We start from the raw sequence: 15,786 nt of genomic DNA, 5'->3' as shown, positions 1-15,786 counted from the left end.
ATATATAGTAGAAAATATCATAATAAATAATTAATCAAAAAAATTCACCTTTTGATTTTTCTTGACACCATCAAGAGCCCGAACCCAATCACTGTCACAAATCAAAGTTTGAACTGTATTTGGTGTCAAGGAATAACAATGTGAGTATATTACTCTACCACCAACACTAAATGTAGACTCTGAAGCTACTGTGGATATGAGAATTATAAGGATGTCTGCTACAATCTTAGATAATACCCAAAATTTCATCTGATTCACTTTCCACCATTCTAAAACATCAAAATCATATTGTGAAGTTTCCTCACAAAAATACACACCTTCTTCAAGACAAATTTCCAATTATGACCTTGGTGAATTAACTACTTCCTCTTGTTTCACATAATTCATTAACTTTGACCCACTTGAACTTATGAAGAATATGACATACGACTTGTAGAAACACCCGTAGAGCTAGTACTTGAAGCAATCTCTTCATTTCTAATATCCACATTATATAAGGATACATATTCATCGTAGATCTCATACAAGGTGCGTCGAAATAAGTTTATATTCATCGTAGCTTCCTCCTCATAATATATCTCTGGAAAACACATTTCAATCAACATTAATTTGACCCTTGGATCCAAAACTGCAACAGTCATCAATAAATTACATTCACCCCAATACTTCTCAAATTTCTCTTTCATGCTACTAACCATTATCCTAATGAAAACATTTTCATTTGTAGAATGAAAATTAAGAACTTCTTTTACCCTATATACCTCACTAAAGTACAAATTTGAAGTAAGGTAGTCACTCCCAAAAATTATATTAGTAACTACATTAAAAACTTCTAGAATCTCACACACTATTTCAACCTTTTCCTATTTATCAAGACTTGCAAACAATCTTAAGTTCGTTCTCTAACTTTAAATCTAGATAATGCGTATTTGAATTTTAATGCAGAAGACAACATGTCATAAGTGGAGTTCCAACGATTTGGACAATCAATAACCAACCTCTTTTCACTAGTTCTAATTGTTGTACAATTTCAAAAGAAATGGGAAGTCTAGCCTCAGACAGATTTATGAATTTGACACTCCCACATACATTTTCAATGATATCCATAATTTAAACAATACCATCTTGGACTAATAAGTTCAGAATATGAGCACAACAACGCACATGAAATTTTCCACCACAAACCATTTTTTTCTTGAAAAATCTTCTTTCAAAACTCTTATACAAATATCATTATATGCAGTATTATCAACTAAGATACTAAATACTTTATTTTCAATTTTTCAATCTTTCAAACACTTGTAAATAACATCTGTTATATCAACGCCACGAGGAGGAGGAGGAACATGCATAAAACTTGAGTCATTTTTTTAGCTTCTGATTACTGTCAATAAAATGCCCAGTAATAACTATGTATTCAATCTTTTGATTTTGGGACTCCCAAAGATCTATGGTAAGACTAATCTTGTTAATATCTTTTAATAAAAATTTTAAATTTTTTTTCTCTACCTCGTACACCTCCATACACTCCTTCTTAATGGTTTTAGGGATATTTTCTCATAATTCACATTTGCCATCTTCATTACAAAATTAAATCTCTCATCTTCTACTATCATGAATGAATGCTCATACATAAGAATCCACTGAGCAATGAGTACTCTCATTTTAGCTTGATTGTATTTGCCTCCAAAATCCATAAAAGGAAGTCCAAATGAACTTTGATCAACATTAGACCCCACTTTCACTAATTGAAAGTTTATGGTTTTTTATTTTCTCATTGCCACTTTTCAACTAGGACAACGTTTCAAATATCAACTCATATGTGTAGTCACTCCACTACTAATAACACTCAAAATGATTTTACAATGAACACATTGAGCCTTTTTTGTACCATTAAGTGATACTTTTTTGAATTTCAACCACACATGAGACTTTTTTGTCTTTTTGAAGTATGGGTAGAGTCACCTTCATCCTCATTTAGGGTACTTTCATATAGGCCACTTCTATTACATTAACAGTTCTAGAGGAAGTGATTTTGGTGGAGTTGAGTCACTATCTATGACCACACTATAACTAGTGTTAATTATTGATGTCAATTGAGGAGGAGATGTTGACATTTTTACTTCAACAAAAAAATAAAATTGTAAATTAAAAGCATAAAAAAATAAAGGAATCCAAACAACAAAGATCCTACACATAATATAAGATACTAGAAGCAATAAGGAGAACAATGCCTACGGAAATTAACAATTCTATGGGGAACACTTTAACGACATTGATAGGAAAAGACAAAGCAAAATTATCAAAAAATTCAAAAGTGTTGAAGTAGGAACTTGTATGTACCTCCTGAGGGAGGTTTCTACATTAACTATAACTTTAAAGCACAATATCCTAAAATAAAATTACCCAAATACCCCTGACTTTAACATTCTTATATATTTTAAAAAAATCATATGAGGCAGTCATTATTCTGTTATTTTTGGGTGATTTATTTTTTAATGACTACTTTTCTCTCTGTCTCTGCACACACTTCTCTTTTCCCTCTTCTTTATTCACAATATCACTTTTTCTCTTAGTCTTCTCTTCTCAGAAATAGTAATCTATCTCTCTATGTCTTTCTTTGTCTCTCTCACGCACACACTTCTCCTTTCCCTCTTCTTTCTTCTCAATCTCACTTTTTCTCTTAGTATTCTCTTCACAAAAGGAGTAATGGGATTTGGGTTAATGTAGAAGTCGAATGAAACACGCATAGTGCCGAATCATTAATACAAAACACTTAATCGAAAATAAATAATGCAATACAAAAAATACAAATGAAAAAAAAAATCAACATTTCCCTTACAAAAATAGAAAGAGTGTTTAAGGATATTTCCAAAAGCCTTTCCAATAATGAAGGAGCACTATTGATTCAAAGCGAGAGTTAGAAGATAAATAATGGAATACAAAAGATAAAAATGAAAAAAAATCAACATTTCACTTACAGATAAAAATGAAAAAATAAATCAACATTTCACTTACAGAAACAGAAAGAGTGTTAAGGGATATTTTCAAAAGTTTTTCCAATAATGAAGGAGCACTGCTGAAGCGAAGCGAGAGTTAGAGCTTTTGTAGGGTTAGGTCGGCGACAAAAAAAAAAAACAGAAGATTAAATAAAAATCTTACCTCCTTCCGTCAGAGCGTCACTTTCGTCGGCGAGGAAGAACTTCGAATGAAGAAATAGAAGAGGAAGAAGATAAAAGATGAAGAAATCGCAGATGAAGAAATCGCAAATGAAGAAATTACATATGAAGAGGGAGAGGGAGAACGAGGGAAATGAAGAGGGAGAACGAGGGATATGAAGACCAAAATCCCCCATTTTTCGATGAATTGTTGCCTCACGAACAACGGTCCACGATGTTAGTGAGAAAATCGTGCCGCCATGCTAGAGGAGACGGAATGGAAGAGTTGCTCCCACACTCCCGTGACGCAACTCTCTTCTTTCTTCTCCTGATTCCCCCAAATCCCTCGAATCCTGGGTCACCCGTTAAATTAACGAGCCATCTCGCGAGCTTTTGAACCGAACCTTGGTTCGGTCGAGCTCGGTTCGTTAATTTAAACGAGCCAGATCTCAAACTCGGTTTGAGATCCACCTCTACCAAATCGAACAAAGCCGGAACCAAGCCACTCGTGAATCGACTCGATTCGATGCCACCCCTATTTATCACATATAGCCTGTGTTGTCGCTTCAAAATATGCTACAAGTTATGTTTTTGTGGTTGAAGTAGCAATCAAATATAGTTTTGAACTTCTCCAAGAAACGACCACGCCAGCTATCTTTCGAGTCAAGGTGGCCAATAAAATCAAAGTATGAATATCCAATCATGTCCAGATGATCAGTTCGCCTATATGTAAACTTGTAGTTTTTAGTCCCATGAAGGTATTGCATGACTTTCTTTGCAGCTCTCCAATTATCCAAACATTTGTTACTTTGATATTTGCCCAATATTCCAACTACATGTGCAATGTAACTCTTGTGCAAACCTAAACTTACATTAAATTCCCAACCGCGAAAGCATAAGGAATGTTTTCATTTGTTCTCTCTACAAAATATTTAGAGGACCTTGTTCCAATAACTTACATGAAATCTAATGATAATAACTTGTTGTTTACAATAAGATTGGAATTGTTAGAAAATATATTATTTAGCATTACTAGAATGAAATATTTGGACTCTCCTTTGAAATTGAGTCTCCATGGTACACAAATATGTAAAGACATAACACTTTAGACCTATATTTCATTAACTAAAGTCATGTTAAATGAGTAGAATCATCCACAAATATGACAATAATCAGACTGAGTGAATTGAATGAAAACTATTTATTACTTATTTTAATACAAATATTTATTTATGGGAAGCTTCCCCCTATCCTTCTAATGGATTTGCTTGCTTGTTTTAAAGATAAATATTTAGAATTTATGTCAAAAATGATTTTTTATGAATTAATAGAATTTAATATTTTTAAAATACCAAAGTATTAGATTTTTTTATATTTAAATATATGAATTATTTAAATATTTTTAAATTAAAATGTGAATTGAAGGGAAAGATAATGGAAATGTTTTCAAAGAGTAAATGGGTGGAATTTGAGGCCCATAAAACATATCCAAAATAGCCCATCCCGAAGCCTGATAGTAAAAGTCACTTATTATATTAGAACATTTTGCAGTAGGACATGATGGTCAATCTGAAGTATTTCAGAGGGTTTTATCGTCTCAGTAGAGGAAAAAAAAAACCCTCGAACTGGCAGATAAAAGGCTTTAGAACCCTATCTTCCGATACTACGCGGCTTTTTGTTTCCGTGATCACCGGCGAAGAAGCTCTAGACCCTTGCGTCTCTCGGCGAACGTCGCAAAGATGGTATGTTCTCTTCCAAAGTGTTCTATTTTCTTCCGTTCAGATTTATTTTTGGCTCGATTTGTTCTATTTTATAGTTAGTAGAAACTTAGTGAGCCCTAATTATGAAGTTTTAATTTTTTTATGTGAAAAAAAACTATGAAGTTTGATCTATGGGTTTGATGATTTTTTTTTTCTTTCAGTCTTTGGTGGCGAACGAAGATTTTCAGCATATATTGCGTGTTCTGAACACCAATGTCGATGGGAAACAGAAGATCATGTTCGCCCTGACCTCCATCAAGGGTATTGGTAGGCGTTTCGCCAATATCGTCTGCAAGAAGGCCGATGTTGATATGAACAAAAGGTATCCTCTTGTTTGGCTTTCGTTGGTGCATTTAGTATCCTTATTATATCCGTGGTATGACGATTTGGTGATTTTCATCTTTCAATAATATATTTTGACGTATGAATGAGTGGTTTTTGCTGGGCGATGGATTTTGCGTTCGTGTGATCTATCTGATGCTTATTTTATTAGATTCTGGTAAAGGGAAGCTGGTACTGCAGTTTACTTGCCCAGTCTGTAAAAATTAATACAAATAGGTTTGCTTTGATTGAGACCATCCACAGATTTCCGTGCTCTGTATTATTAATTTAGGTTTCCATTTAGCTAAGAGTTTTTTTTCCTGCCCTTCTCTCAGAGCCGGTGAGCTATCTGCTGCAGAGTTGGAGAATTTGATGGTTATTGTTGCCAATCCTCGCCAGTTCAAAATTCCAGACTGGTTTTTGAACAGGAAGAAGGATTACAAGGATGGGAGGTATTCTCAGGTAGTATCCAATGCTCTGGATATGAAATTAAGAGATGACTTGGAGAGGCTGAAGAAGATCAGGTAAATCATATGTTACAATGTGCTGCTTAGTATGAGTACCCTATCAAACTTCGATCTGTTTTTGTTTCTTGGATTCTCATTCTTTTCATCTTACTTGGGCATGTGTGGTTGTCATGAATGAATTAAAATTTCCATGGTAAGAGCCACCTAAAATATTTCTTCTTGAAATTTTCTGGTTATTGAAATTCATCACGAAACCTTTGTAACTAATTTTCTTGACTTGTTGATGATGCAGTTGAGTCTGAATTTATATTAGTGGATATGGTTTTTTTTGTCAGTTGGCAAAGTAGTTGAATCCTACTAATATAAAAAAAGTGATATCTTGTAGTCTTTTTCATGACGGTATACAAGTTATGACTTATGCCCATAACTTCTTGTACATGTGCTTGGAGCCCAGTAAAGTCACGCCAAACAGAATAAAATTAGTTTTTGGGCCATGAAGATTGCAATTGGAACTGGAGGAAGTACATTTCATTTTGTAACTATATAACACTACACTACGTTTTTGACTTTGCCCACAAAACTAGAATCCTTGTTTGTTTTTTCCTTGTTCATGGCAGTTTCATTATATGCCATTATCAAATATACAATGACAGAGTCTGTGTTACCGGGCTTCTGTTTATTGTAAGGAGACTGCTCTTTTAGATATAGCAGTGGGGAGGTTTCTTAAACCTCACACTTCCCTGTCTCAGAGCCTGCTTTTTCTTCTTTTTCTGTTCTAACCACAAGGATTTGGTATCTTGTTATAAATTATTTTCATTAGAAAAATGAGGTGGATTGTCTACAATTGCACTTTGTAATGGACTTCTGAGGAATTCATCTTTGCTATATCATTTTTCTGTTAAATTGAGCTCGAAGACTATAGGTAAACTTGCATGTTACTTTCTTATGAGGTCTATTTTCCAACAATTTGAATGGTTCTAGAAATATGCTGGTTCAAGTTTTTGAAGGGTGTGATCTGCACATTACCTGGCATATTTATAGCAATTTAGTTTTAACAATTTTTATTTTAGAGTTGAAACTATTGCAGGTAAAGTTCCTACTTATATTCTTGTTTAGTTTTAATTCTCCCAGCAATGCAGTGAGATTAAACCAAGTTGTATTTAGAATTATTATAATTGTCTGCCATATTCAGATCCAAGATAAACATATAAAAGCAATTCTGTGTCCACATGTGCACAATTTTTTATAGTGTGTAACATGTAGTGAGTTACAATGTATTGTTATCAACTTCGAGCCTGTTTCCTATTGTAGAAGTTTTGTCTATGAAAGACATGTTATGCAAATTCATTTTGGATACAGTGGTTTGTTGTAGTTATGACCTGTTTTTGAATAATTTTGAATTATTTTAATTTTTATTTTGAAATTTTTGCTGCAAGAATATATTTGAGCAAAACTGAATTGCTGATTAAGTGGCTTCTATGTTAAGATAATTGGAAAGCAGTGTTTCATGTCCTGCTTGGTTTTATGACAAGCTATTTTGTACCTGAATTTAGAAGAAAAAAAGAAGAATATGGAAATTGACTTATTAAAGGTATTGGGTGCTTGTTTGACGATTTGATGTGGCATTATTTTAGTACTTCTTATCTATATGACATTTATTTTTTTCTTTTTGTGGATTGGGTGTCCTTACACAATCTTGTGGGGCCCAGTTGCCTGGGTATCTGAATTTTTAACTAAGCCTACATTAAAGAAAACCAACTTTTCCAGAAATAGTAAAAAAACCAAAAATAGGTCTATGATCTGCTGTAAAAATTATGATATGTTTCTTGTGAATACCACACACACTATACTAAGCTAATGCCACATTGATTAGGTTTTTTATCAGAACATTGGTGCCTGCTCATCTTCTTCATGTCAGTTTGACCAGGCGTCTCCTCTTTGTGTTTGAAGAGCTGTTCCTAATAATCTTCTCTTAACTGCAGGAACCACCGTGGTTTGAGGCACTACTGGGGTCTCCGTGTTCGTGGTCAGCACACCAAGACAACAGGCCGCAGAGGTAAAACTGTTGGTGTGTCCAAGAAGCGTTGAGCTTTTCCTTGTTGCTGCCGTCTTACAAGAGTTTTGGAATTTGAAGAGGAGCCTTTTAGGATTTCATTTGTAGAGTTTTCATTGATATGATGCTCAACTTCCGCAGTAGAGTGGCAAAGAAAGTAGCCAGGTTATGATACATAATTTTGTTAGACCGGATGGATTTCTTATTTAACTACAAAAGTAAGTTGGTTTGGATCTAATTCTGAGCAAATCATTCAATCTAAGTCTACCAATTTGGATTGTTATAAGGCGCTAAAGCGTTGTGGGAGGAAAAATCGATTAAGGGTTTGGTGGAACTTATTTTTGGTAATTAAGAGATTGCCCCTAATGCCTAGGTAAGGGTTCGCCTCCATTTTTCTTGCATCAACTCTCTCAAGTTTTCTACAGCATTGGGGAGGTGTAGATCACTTTTCTTACGTCTGTGGATTCGATGAGGCTACAGGGAAAGCTAGAATTTGTGCTACTGACTATATAATTTAACTAGTATAAACTAATCTACCAATCTTTGCATCATCGGCTCGAATGGCAATTCTAACATAAGGTCCGGGCTCCAGGTGTTGCTCTTGGTCCCAGACAGAAGTGGACACCATTGACAGCCTGTGGTGAGGGCTGCTTTGGAAGTCCAGAAATCAAGACCTTTCTTGCATCATCAGATAACATTCAATGTGAACAATAAGGATTAGCAGCCACTTTATCCAACACCCCAAGTATAGTAGTGAAAGAAATAGTTTGCCTGTTTGTCAAATTGATGTTTACAGTGTAGGTATGATAAAATCTCACATGACTCTCACAATAAGAAGTCTTACAAAACTAAAATTATTATGGAAAAATGTCTCATAGAAGAAGTTTAAAGGTGATTTAGTTACGTTAATCTTTTATTTATATTCAATTGTTCTAGGACTTATATTTTAGTGTTGAACTCGAACTTTTGGGTGTAACTGGAAACAAAAGCAGTTTAATTAAAATTGGATTTTACTAGTTTTCTCTATTATAAATAGAGATTTATTATACTCAAATTACTGAATATTTTTTTTCCAAAAATTCAACATTTACATATGCTTGTTATTTCACAAAATGTATCTACAAGCAGAATGCACTGTCAACTTTAACTTTGATGATTAAAAACATTAATAGACCATTACGAGAATATTACAATGAATTTTTTTAATCATACGGCCTTATGAGTTGTTCAATTGAGGTCTATATAGAAAAGATAGGCCAATTTGAAATAAGATTCTCCAAAAATAATCTGTCATACATTTATACAGTTTAGGTAGGTCCTACATTGCTTATGAACATACACTAAAACATTCATATGCACATTTATAAATACTGCAAAATTTTATATTATAAAAATTTTTCTTGTCTTTTCACATGAGAAAATTAAAGTTTTTTTACTGAATTTAATGATAGTAATATGGAGATTATTTTGAAAACTAGGGCTAGGAATGTCTTCCACTTTTATTAAATTTCAGGAGTATATGAAATATTAACCATATAAAAAATCACATTAAATCCACACTGATAATACACACTTTGATGTGCTCAAGATATGTCTTTTATTTTTACTTCATAAAATGATTGGTAAACTGTAATAGTCAACAATGAATAATCAACATTTTTCCAATAGGAAATGAATGAAACATCCTACTATAAGAGGAAAAAAGATAAAAGAGTAAAGCACAGATGATAAACATGAGCAGACTTTGTGATTCCCAGCATGAGGCTTCACTCCTGCATCTTCCCATCAGTAAGAAGTTTCTGAAGCAGGAATTCTTGAAAACATTAATGTAACTATGTCAATCTCTTGTTGGTAACACCGTCCATGAAACTTCCAAGGAGAAAGAGTTTAGGCATTCTATCTTGAAAATTTTCAGGGTTCAGTCACTTATACCAAATTGCAATAACAGGGAATGATTTACTCTCTTCATAAACTCTACTAGAGCTGAGGAACTAATTCCAGAGCGCATGTCAAAATTTGTCTTGCCAGTTTCACCCCTTTCTAGATCTAAATCTTCTACATTGTCTCTCCTTCACCTCTTAAAATTTACCAGTGGCAGGCGCTGGGACAAGTTTCAACAGAATTACATCAATGAATTTTTTTTTGAGAATGCAGTTGAAAGCTTGTCATTCATCCATAAGCAATGATACCAACAATTGCTGAACTCGCTGTTTCCCTTAGGCATCTACAAAATGCTAGCATGTGATTTTTCTTCTTATGCCAATACAAAAATGAGAAACACTCTTCCCAATCGGCAATAGGAGGCTTTGGACTAATTTCTCCTGTTCATAATAGGTTTCCTGACCCATTGACATAAGAGGTCATTTCAGGAGAGCTCATACGCGACACAACCAGATGAGTAGGAACCAGATATGGTCTCCTGACCCATTTATATAGGAGGTCATTTAGGAGAGTCATATGCCTCACAAGTGACAATCAGATGAGTAGTGACTTGATGGAAAGCCTCAAGTGATTCGGCCAAATTCATGGATGCTCTTGAAAACCAGCTCTAAGGAAGGGTATAGCCTCTTGGGAATAACCAGCACATTACCAATAATCCCCACAAGTACATCTTCCATCTTTGAAATGATGGAATCGTACTGGGTCCCTTATCTTGATATTACAGCTCTCTACCTTTGATATGTGTTTCATGAAGGAATGACAATCACCACATATTCTAAGGTTCTTAATGATCCTAATAGGTTTTCCTCTTGCAGACTTCATCAACCCAAATGCAACAGCCAACTTTTCACTGTGATACCGAAGTGAGTACTCTCCTTGTTCGCCATCCAGATCATGCAATATAAAACTTGTGTCAGGAACATAACCCACCTCCACTGTTCTCTGAATTAACATATTTAACTCCAAAATAATTTCATCTATTGATGGATGCGACTTATCACCTTTAGTAAACACATGAATCATATTTTCCAGTTCAATCCAGCTGCAGCCAGGATCCTTCCTCACCCCTCTATTTCTCATGGTTTCCCTCACTCTCTCCACATCTCCCCACCTACGGGACTCTGCATATATGTTAGATAAAAGGACATAAGCCCCAATATCTTCTGGGTCATACTGAAGAATTTTTTTTGCTGCCAATATGGCCAGCTCCATTTTTCGATGAACCCGACATGCATTTAAAAGAGTTCTCCAAGAGACGGAATCTGGTTCGCATTTCATCTCATTGATGAATTTCACAGCTTCTTCAACCCTGCCAGCCCTTCCAAGAAGATCAACCATGCAACCAAAATGCTCTCTGCCTGGTTCAATTCCATAAAGCCTCTTCATAGAATTAAAGTGGTTCCAACCATCATCAACCAAGCCTGCATGGCTACACGCAAATAGCACCCCTACCATTGTTATGTAATTTGGTTTGATTCCAGATTGTTTCATGGACTTGAAAAGTTCCAAAGCTTCTCTGCTTTGACCATTTTGAGCTAAACCTGCAACCATGGTGCTCCAAGATATTACATCCCTTTCCTTCATTCTCTCAAAAAGCAGGACTGCTTCTTCTAAGCTTCCACATTTGCAGTACATGTCAAGAAGAGCATTTTCAAGAATCAGGTCACTATCAAATTTGAGAACTTGGACATGTACTTGCCTGCCCAACTCTGACATAACCGAACCTGTGCATGCCCTGAAAGCACTTGTTAAGGTACCCTGATTAGGGGGAAAACCAGCCCTTCGCATTTGCTTAAATAAACTCAACGCTTGTTCACTATGGCCATTCTGAGCATATGCACCAATAACTGAATTCCACACAACTAAGTCCCCAGTAACCATCTCTCCAAAAACGCTGGAAGCCATTTCCAAGTGACCCCATTTTGAATAAATATCAATTAAAGCACTACGAACAAACACATCGGATTCCAAACCATACTTTAGTATACTACAATGAAGTTGTCTAAGGGTCCTTAACCCATCGGAGGCTCTCAAAACAGATGAAAAAGTATGACCATTTGGTCTCACGCCTTCATGATTCATTACAACCAAAAGCTTCAAAGCTTTCTCGCCACAGTTGCTATTAGTATATGCCGCAATCAAAGTTGTCCAAGATACCACATTTCTTTCAGGCATTCCGTCAAATAGCTTCTGCGCTTCGTCAATTAAATTAAATTTCACGTACATGCCGAGGAGAGTGTTAACTAAGAATAGTGGTGGACTGGGCCCATAAGCAAAAATATGATTGTGAACCAGTTTACCTTGTTCAACTGCGCCGCGTTGGGCGCATAATTTGATGATGTCGACATAGATGACTGCATCAGCGTGAATATTTTGGTCCAGTAGGGATTTCAAGACACTAATGGCTTGGGGGAGATCCTTTTGGTAGCAAAATCTCTTGAAATCACCAACCACCGCGGAAGGAGAAGCCTTTTGAATCATTTGATTGAGGCCAGCACGAGCAGAGTATGAGAGGGTAGAGAAAGCTGGCGCAATGGTTTTTGAGAGAAATTTCATGGCGAATACGAAGGAAAAAGAGACTTCATGAGTTCATGGTGTTGAACCAGAGCATCACTCGCGCCACTTTTAAAAATACTCCAAGAGGCCGTTAGTGCACTTGTACAATTAGTGAAAGGGAATTTTGAGAAAAAAATCCATTTAATTTTTTTTTAAACAAAATACCCAATTTTAATTGTATCAAAATATTGAATTACCACATCGAACGGTCAACCACGACCGCCAGCGTGGCAGAGAAAAAACAGTAGCTGGAGGCAGCACTTTTCTGCCGCCTCTTTTACATTGTGAAAAATAGAAAAAAAAAAAAGGAAGAAAGATGAAAAAATAAGGGTTGACGTGGTTTTAGAGCTGATGTGGCAAGGATAATGTGTCGCCACACTAGTGGGCAATGATGATGTTGTTAGCGGTTGACAAGTTAAAGTTAGGTATTTTGAAGATTAAATTTAAAAGTCGGGTATTTTGTTAATTAATTAATTTAATAATAAAAATTACTTTGATTTTTTAATATTATTTATGGTACTCAGTGGTTCATAATAAAAAGTGTTTAAGTAGATTCAAAGGGTATTTTTGTCCTTACATAAAGGAAAAAAATCATGTATCTTATTTTAAAAATAAAAAAAATAACCAGCTGATCGTTTTTATCCTTAACACAATTAACAAAAATTATATTTATATGATATTATTGTGTAAAATATATAAAAACTAAAATTTGAGAATTCAAAACATACCGTTTGATACATTCACTTTTGGAACGTGAAAGGTGGACATGAAGGCTTCCGCGTATGGACAGTTATTTCCACTTGCAAATGAACAACATTAATAGTTAGTACTTGGTTCTTCATTCACATGAAGGTGAAGGCTTTCATGTCACTGATAAGATTTTCTTTTCCATAACAATTCACGTGAAGCCAAATCACATCCACTAGCCCACTGCAAATGCAACCTTTTTTCAAATAAGAATCTGGCCTCCTCGTCTCTTACTAATGCCCCCTGGCTTGTTTTCTTCTGGTGGAGGCGATGGACTCAGAGTGGAAAGATCAACAACTGGTTACCTTATTTTTTTCTGCTTTTCTGATCTTGTTCTTGTTTATCATTTTAAGTATTGATCGTAAATCACCGTTCCGGTGTTTATGATTAAAAGCAGAAAACATCATTAAGTACGGGTTAATCACATTGATTTGTTTAAAATCAGATTATTATTGAAGATAAAGCGTTCGATATCCCTCTTATGTTTTTTTTTTGTACTTTGAAAAGACCAAAAAAGTGGTGGGCCCACTCACACTTGAGTGTTTTTATATTGTACCTTATCTTACACACATCTCGCTTTACCATTATTGTCTGCTCTCCGCTGGGCCCGCTTTTGTCTTCCATCTCCCGCGCATGTAAGTATCCTACACGCCCCCCAGTGGGTCACTCCCCTTTCAAAGTCCCAATAATTTTTGCTAGCGTGCGCACGTGTGTGACACTTTTGAGATGGGACCTTTTTAACCTGCGCCCGTTATTGGATTTTTGTGTGCGTGTATCGGGTGGAAGGAAAGAAAAATAAAATAAAATAAAATAATTTAGTGGGGAAGAAACCATCTGAACCGTCAGTGGTGGAGGGCCCACGGGGCAATTTGATGCTGAGGAATAGATTGAGGTTGACGTCATCTGAAAAGAAAGCAAAAACAAAACGAAGTGGTCTTCCCTTCAGCTAGTCCATGTCCAGTGTCAACTCGGCCTCTTTTTTCTCTCTCTCCGGTGGAGGAGAGCCATTGCCACCTTTCTTTATCATTAGTGGTTCCCACTTTTTCACTTATTGAAGAATTTTAGGAGTCCCAAAGTACACTGCTTCCATACGTTTACGTGAGATGCCTTGACACCTTCACTATTCCTATATTTTACGTATCTCTATTTTATATATAATAATTATTATAATCTTTTAATTTATATCACGATTATTTTTATTTTAAAAATGATAAATAAAAAAAAATTCAGAAAAATTGGAAAAAGTTATCTAGGAAATAAAACTACATTTCCTTTTTCTTTCCCCGTCCAAACACACAATCGTCATCAATCAATCTATCAATTGTGATAAATAACTAAATTTCATCATTTCCTCTCAGGGATGCTCTTTTTTCAGCATATCAGTCCCAAAGAGGTAAGGTTACTTCACCCAGGACAGCCCTGTCCAGTCTTCCCAACAGCTGATATATACTTGAGTGCTTTTGAGCTTTTACTATTTGTTACATCTGTGTCACGTATCCAGTATCCAGAATCCAGAAAAGAAGATGTGGACCACATTTTTTTACGTCTCTTTCATGATATTGTAGTCCTGCTTGTTTGTGCACGTGTGAGATTTTTTAGGATTGAGACTCGTCCATGTATGCTTTGTTTCTGTGGCATTTCAGCAATTCACTCCCTGAAAGAGTTTCATCTTTCGAATTCTATTACGCTATTTCTGCTTTAGACTAATTAATTAGCGCAGAAAAAGAGGACTCCCCGTTTTTCTTGTTCTTGGTGAAAGTAAAACAATGGCGGAGGTAAAAAGAAAAAGAAAAACAGAAATAGCTGAACATACCTCGCGCGCCCACAATCTGAAATCATTTTCACTACGACCCTCACATTTGAAGGCTTCTAGTGCCAGCCAGAGCACCTGAGTTAGAGCAGACGAGGGACCATAGTGTGATTAATGAGACCGGCAATCTACTCTCTGTTTCTACTGGTTTTTTTCTTTTCGTTCTCGCCTTTCAACTGTTCGCCATTGATTGAATTGTTTAGGAGAGAAGCAACAGACTCGGCACTGGACCTGGACTCTCTTCTGCGCGCATTAATGTACACTCTTGCATGACATCACGTGCCATGCTTATTGGGCCCACCGGCCTTCTTATCCGCATTCTATCGCTTGTTTTTTTCGTTCCCGATCCATCTTCTCGGACCATATAATCTCTGAGGCGGAGCCGAATGAATCTAACGTGTGCACCTCAATGTACGCACTAATCCTGCGCACACCATTAAATTTACTTTGAACAAATGGAACCGAAGAGACTACTGTAGGTCTGCGACTCTGCAGTAAAGCAGCACGACCCGGATCTCGGGTCTCGCGAGGAGGTGAACTGGTCTGGTGCCTCGGAGTAAGGAAGATGGGTCACGGATCCATCCAACGGTACCGACAACGGATCTCGGGCTCGAAGCCGCACCCAGTGCGCATCCGCTCGACTAGCGTGCGCCCCTTGTGTGGATGCACTACGGTGATCCGTACGTGTAAATAGGGAGGCCTGCTACAGCGACAGCTTGGAATCTTGTCGGTGCCGATTAGTCAAAGAAGATGATTGTACCAATCAGGTCCCGCGACGGGTAAAAATTTGCCACGTAGACGGTCTGGACAGAGGCACGTGTCCGTGTGCATGAATGTGGGACCCACTCCCGTCCTGCCCTTTCTCCTCCTCTTCCTTTCCTCTGTTCCGACGCCAGACTCGCTCGGCTCCATTGCCCACCTTATCTGATATCTCCTCTGGCAATTAAGAACAACCAGAAAACGTGCCCCGATA

The 15,786-nt window shown here is 36.3% G+C and overlaps 2 protein-coding genes across 2 annotated transcripts; one reads left to right on the top strand and one right to left on the bottom strand.

The window, feature by feature from the left end:
• The first annotated feature begins 4,818 nt into the window (after positions 1-4,818).
• On the top strand, positions 4,819-7,997 carry LOC137945528 (small ribosomal subunit protein uS13z/uS13y/uS13x). The gene is made up of 4 exons (XM_068791464.1): positions 4,819-4,900; positions 5,080-5,240; positions 5,575-5,763; positions 7,689-7,997. The coding sequence occupies exons 1-4, from the start codon at positions 4,898-4,900 to the stop codon at positions 7,792-7,794; spliced, it is 459 nt and encodes a 152-aa protein (XP_068647565.1). The 5' UTR covers positions 4,819-4,897; the 3' UTR covers positions 7,795-7,997.
• A 2,348-nt stretch (positions 7,998-10,345) lies between these two features.
• On the bottom strand, positions 10,346-12,256 carry LOC137947004 (pentatricopeptide repeat-containing protein At2g03880, mitochondrial). Its single transcript, XM_068793298.1, has one exon. It carries the CDS (start codon positions 12,254-12,256, stop codon positions 10,346-10,348), a length of 1,911 nt encoding a protein of 636 aa, XP_068649399.1.
• Positions 12,257-15,786: the final 3,530 nt, after the last annotated feature.

Source organism: Aristolochia californica, unplaced genomic scaffold (genome assembly GCF_029961685.1).
Source record: "Aristolochia californica isolate CCGP_79_NKW_82.1479 unplaced genomic scaffold, dmAriCali1.0.hap1 SCAF_12, whole genome shotgun sequence".
Taxonomy (NCBI): domain Eukaryota; kingdom Viridiplantae; phylum Streptophyta; class Magnoliopsida; order Piperales; family Aristolochiaceae; genus Aristolochia; species Aristolochia californica.
The sequence above is the reverse complement of the archived record's forward strand: the minus strand, read 5'-3'. Positions and strand labels throughout refer to the sequence as shown.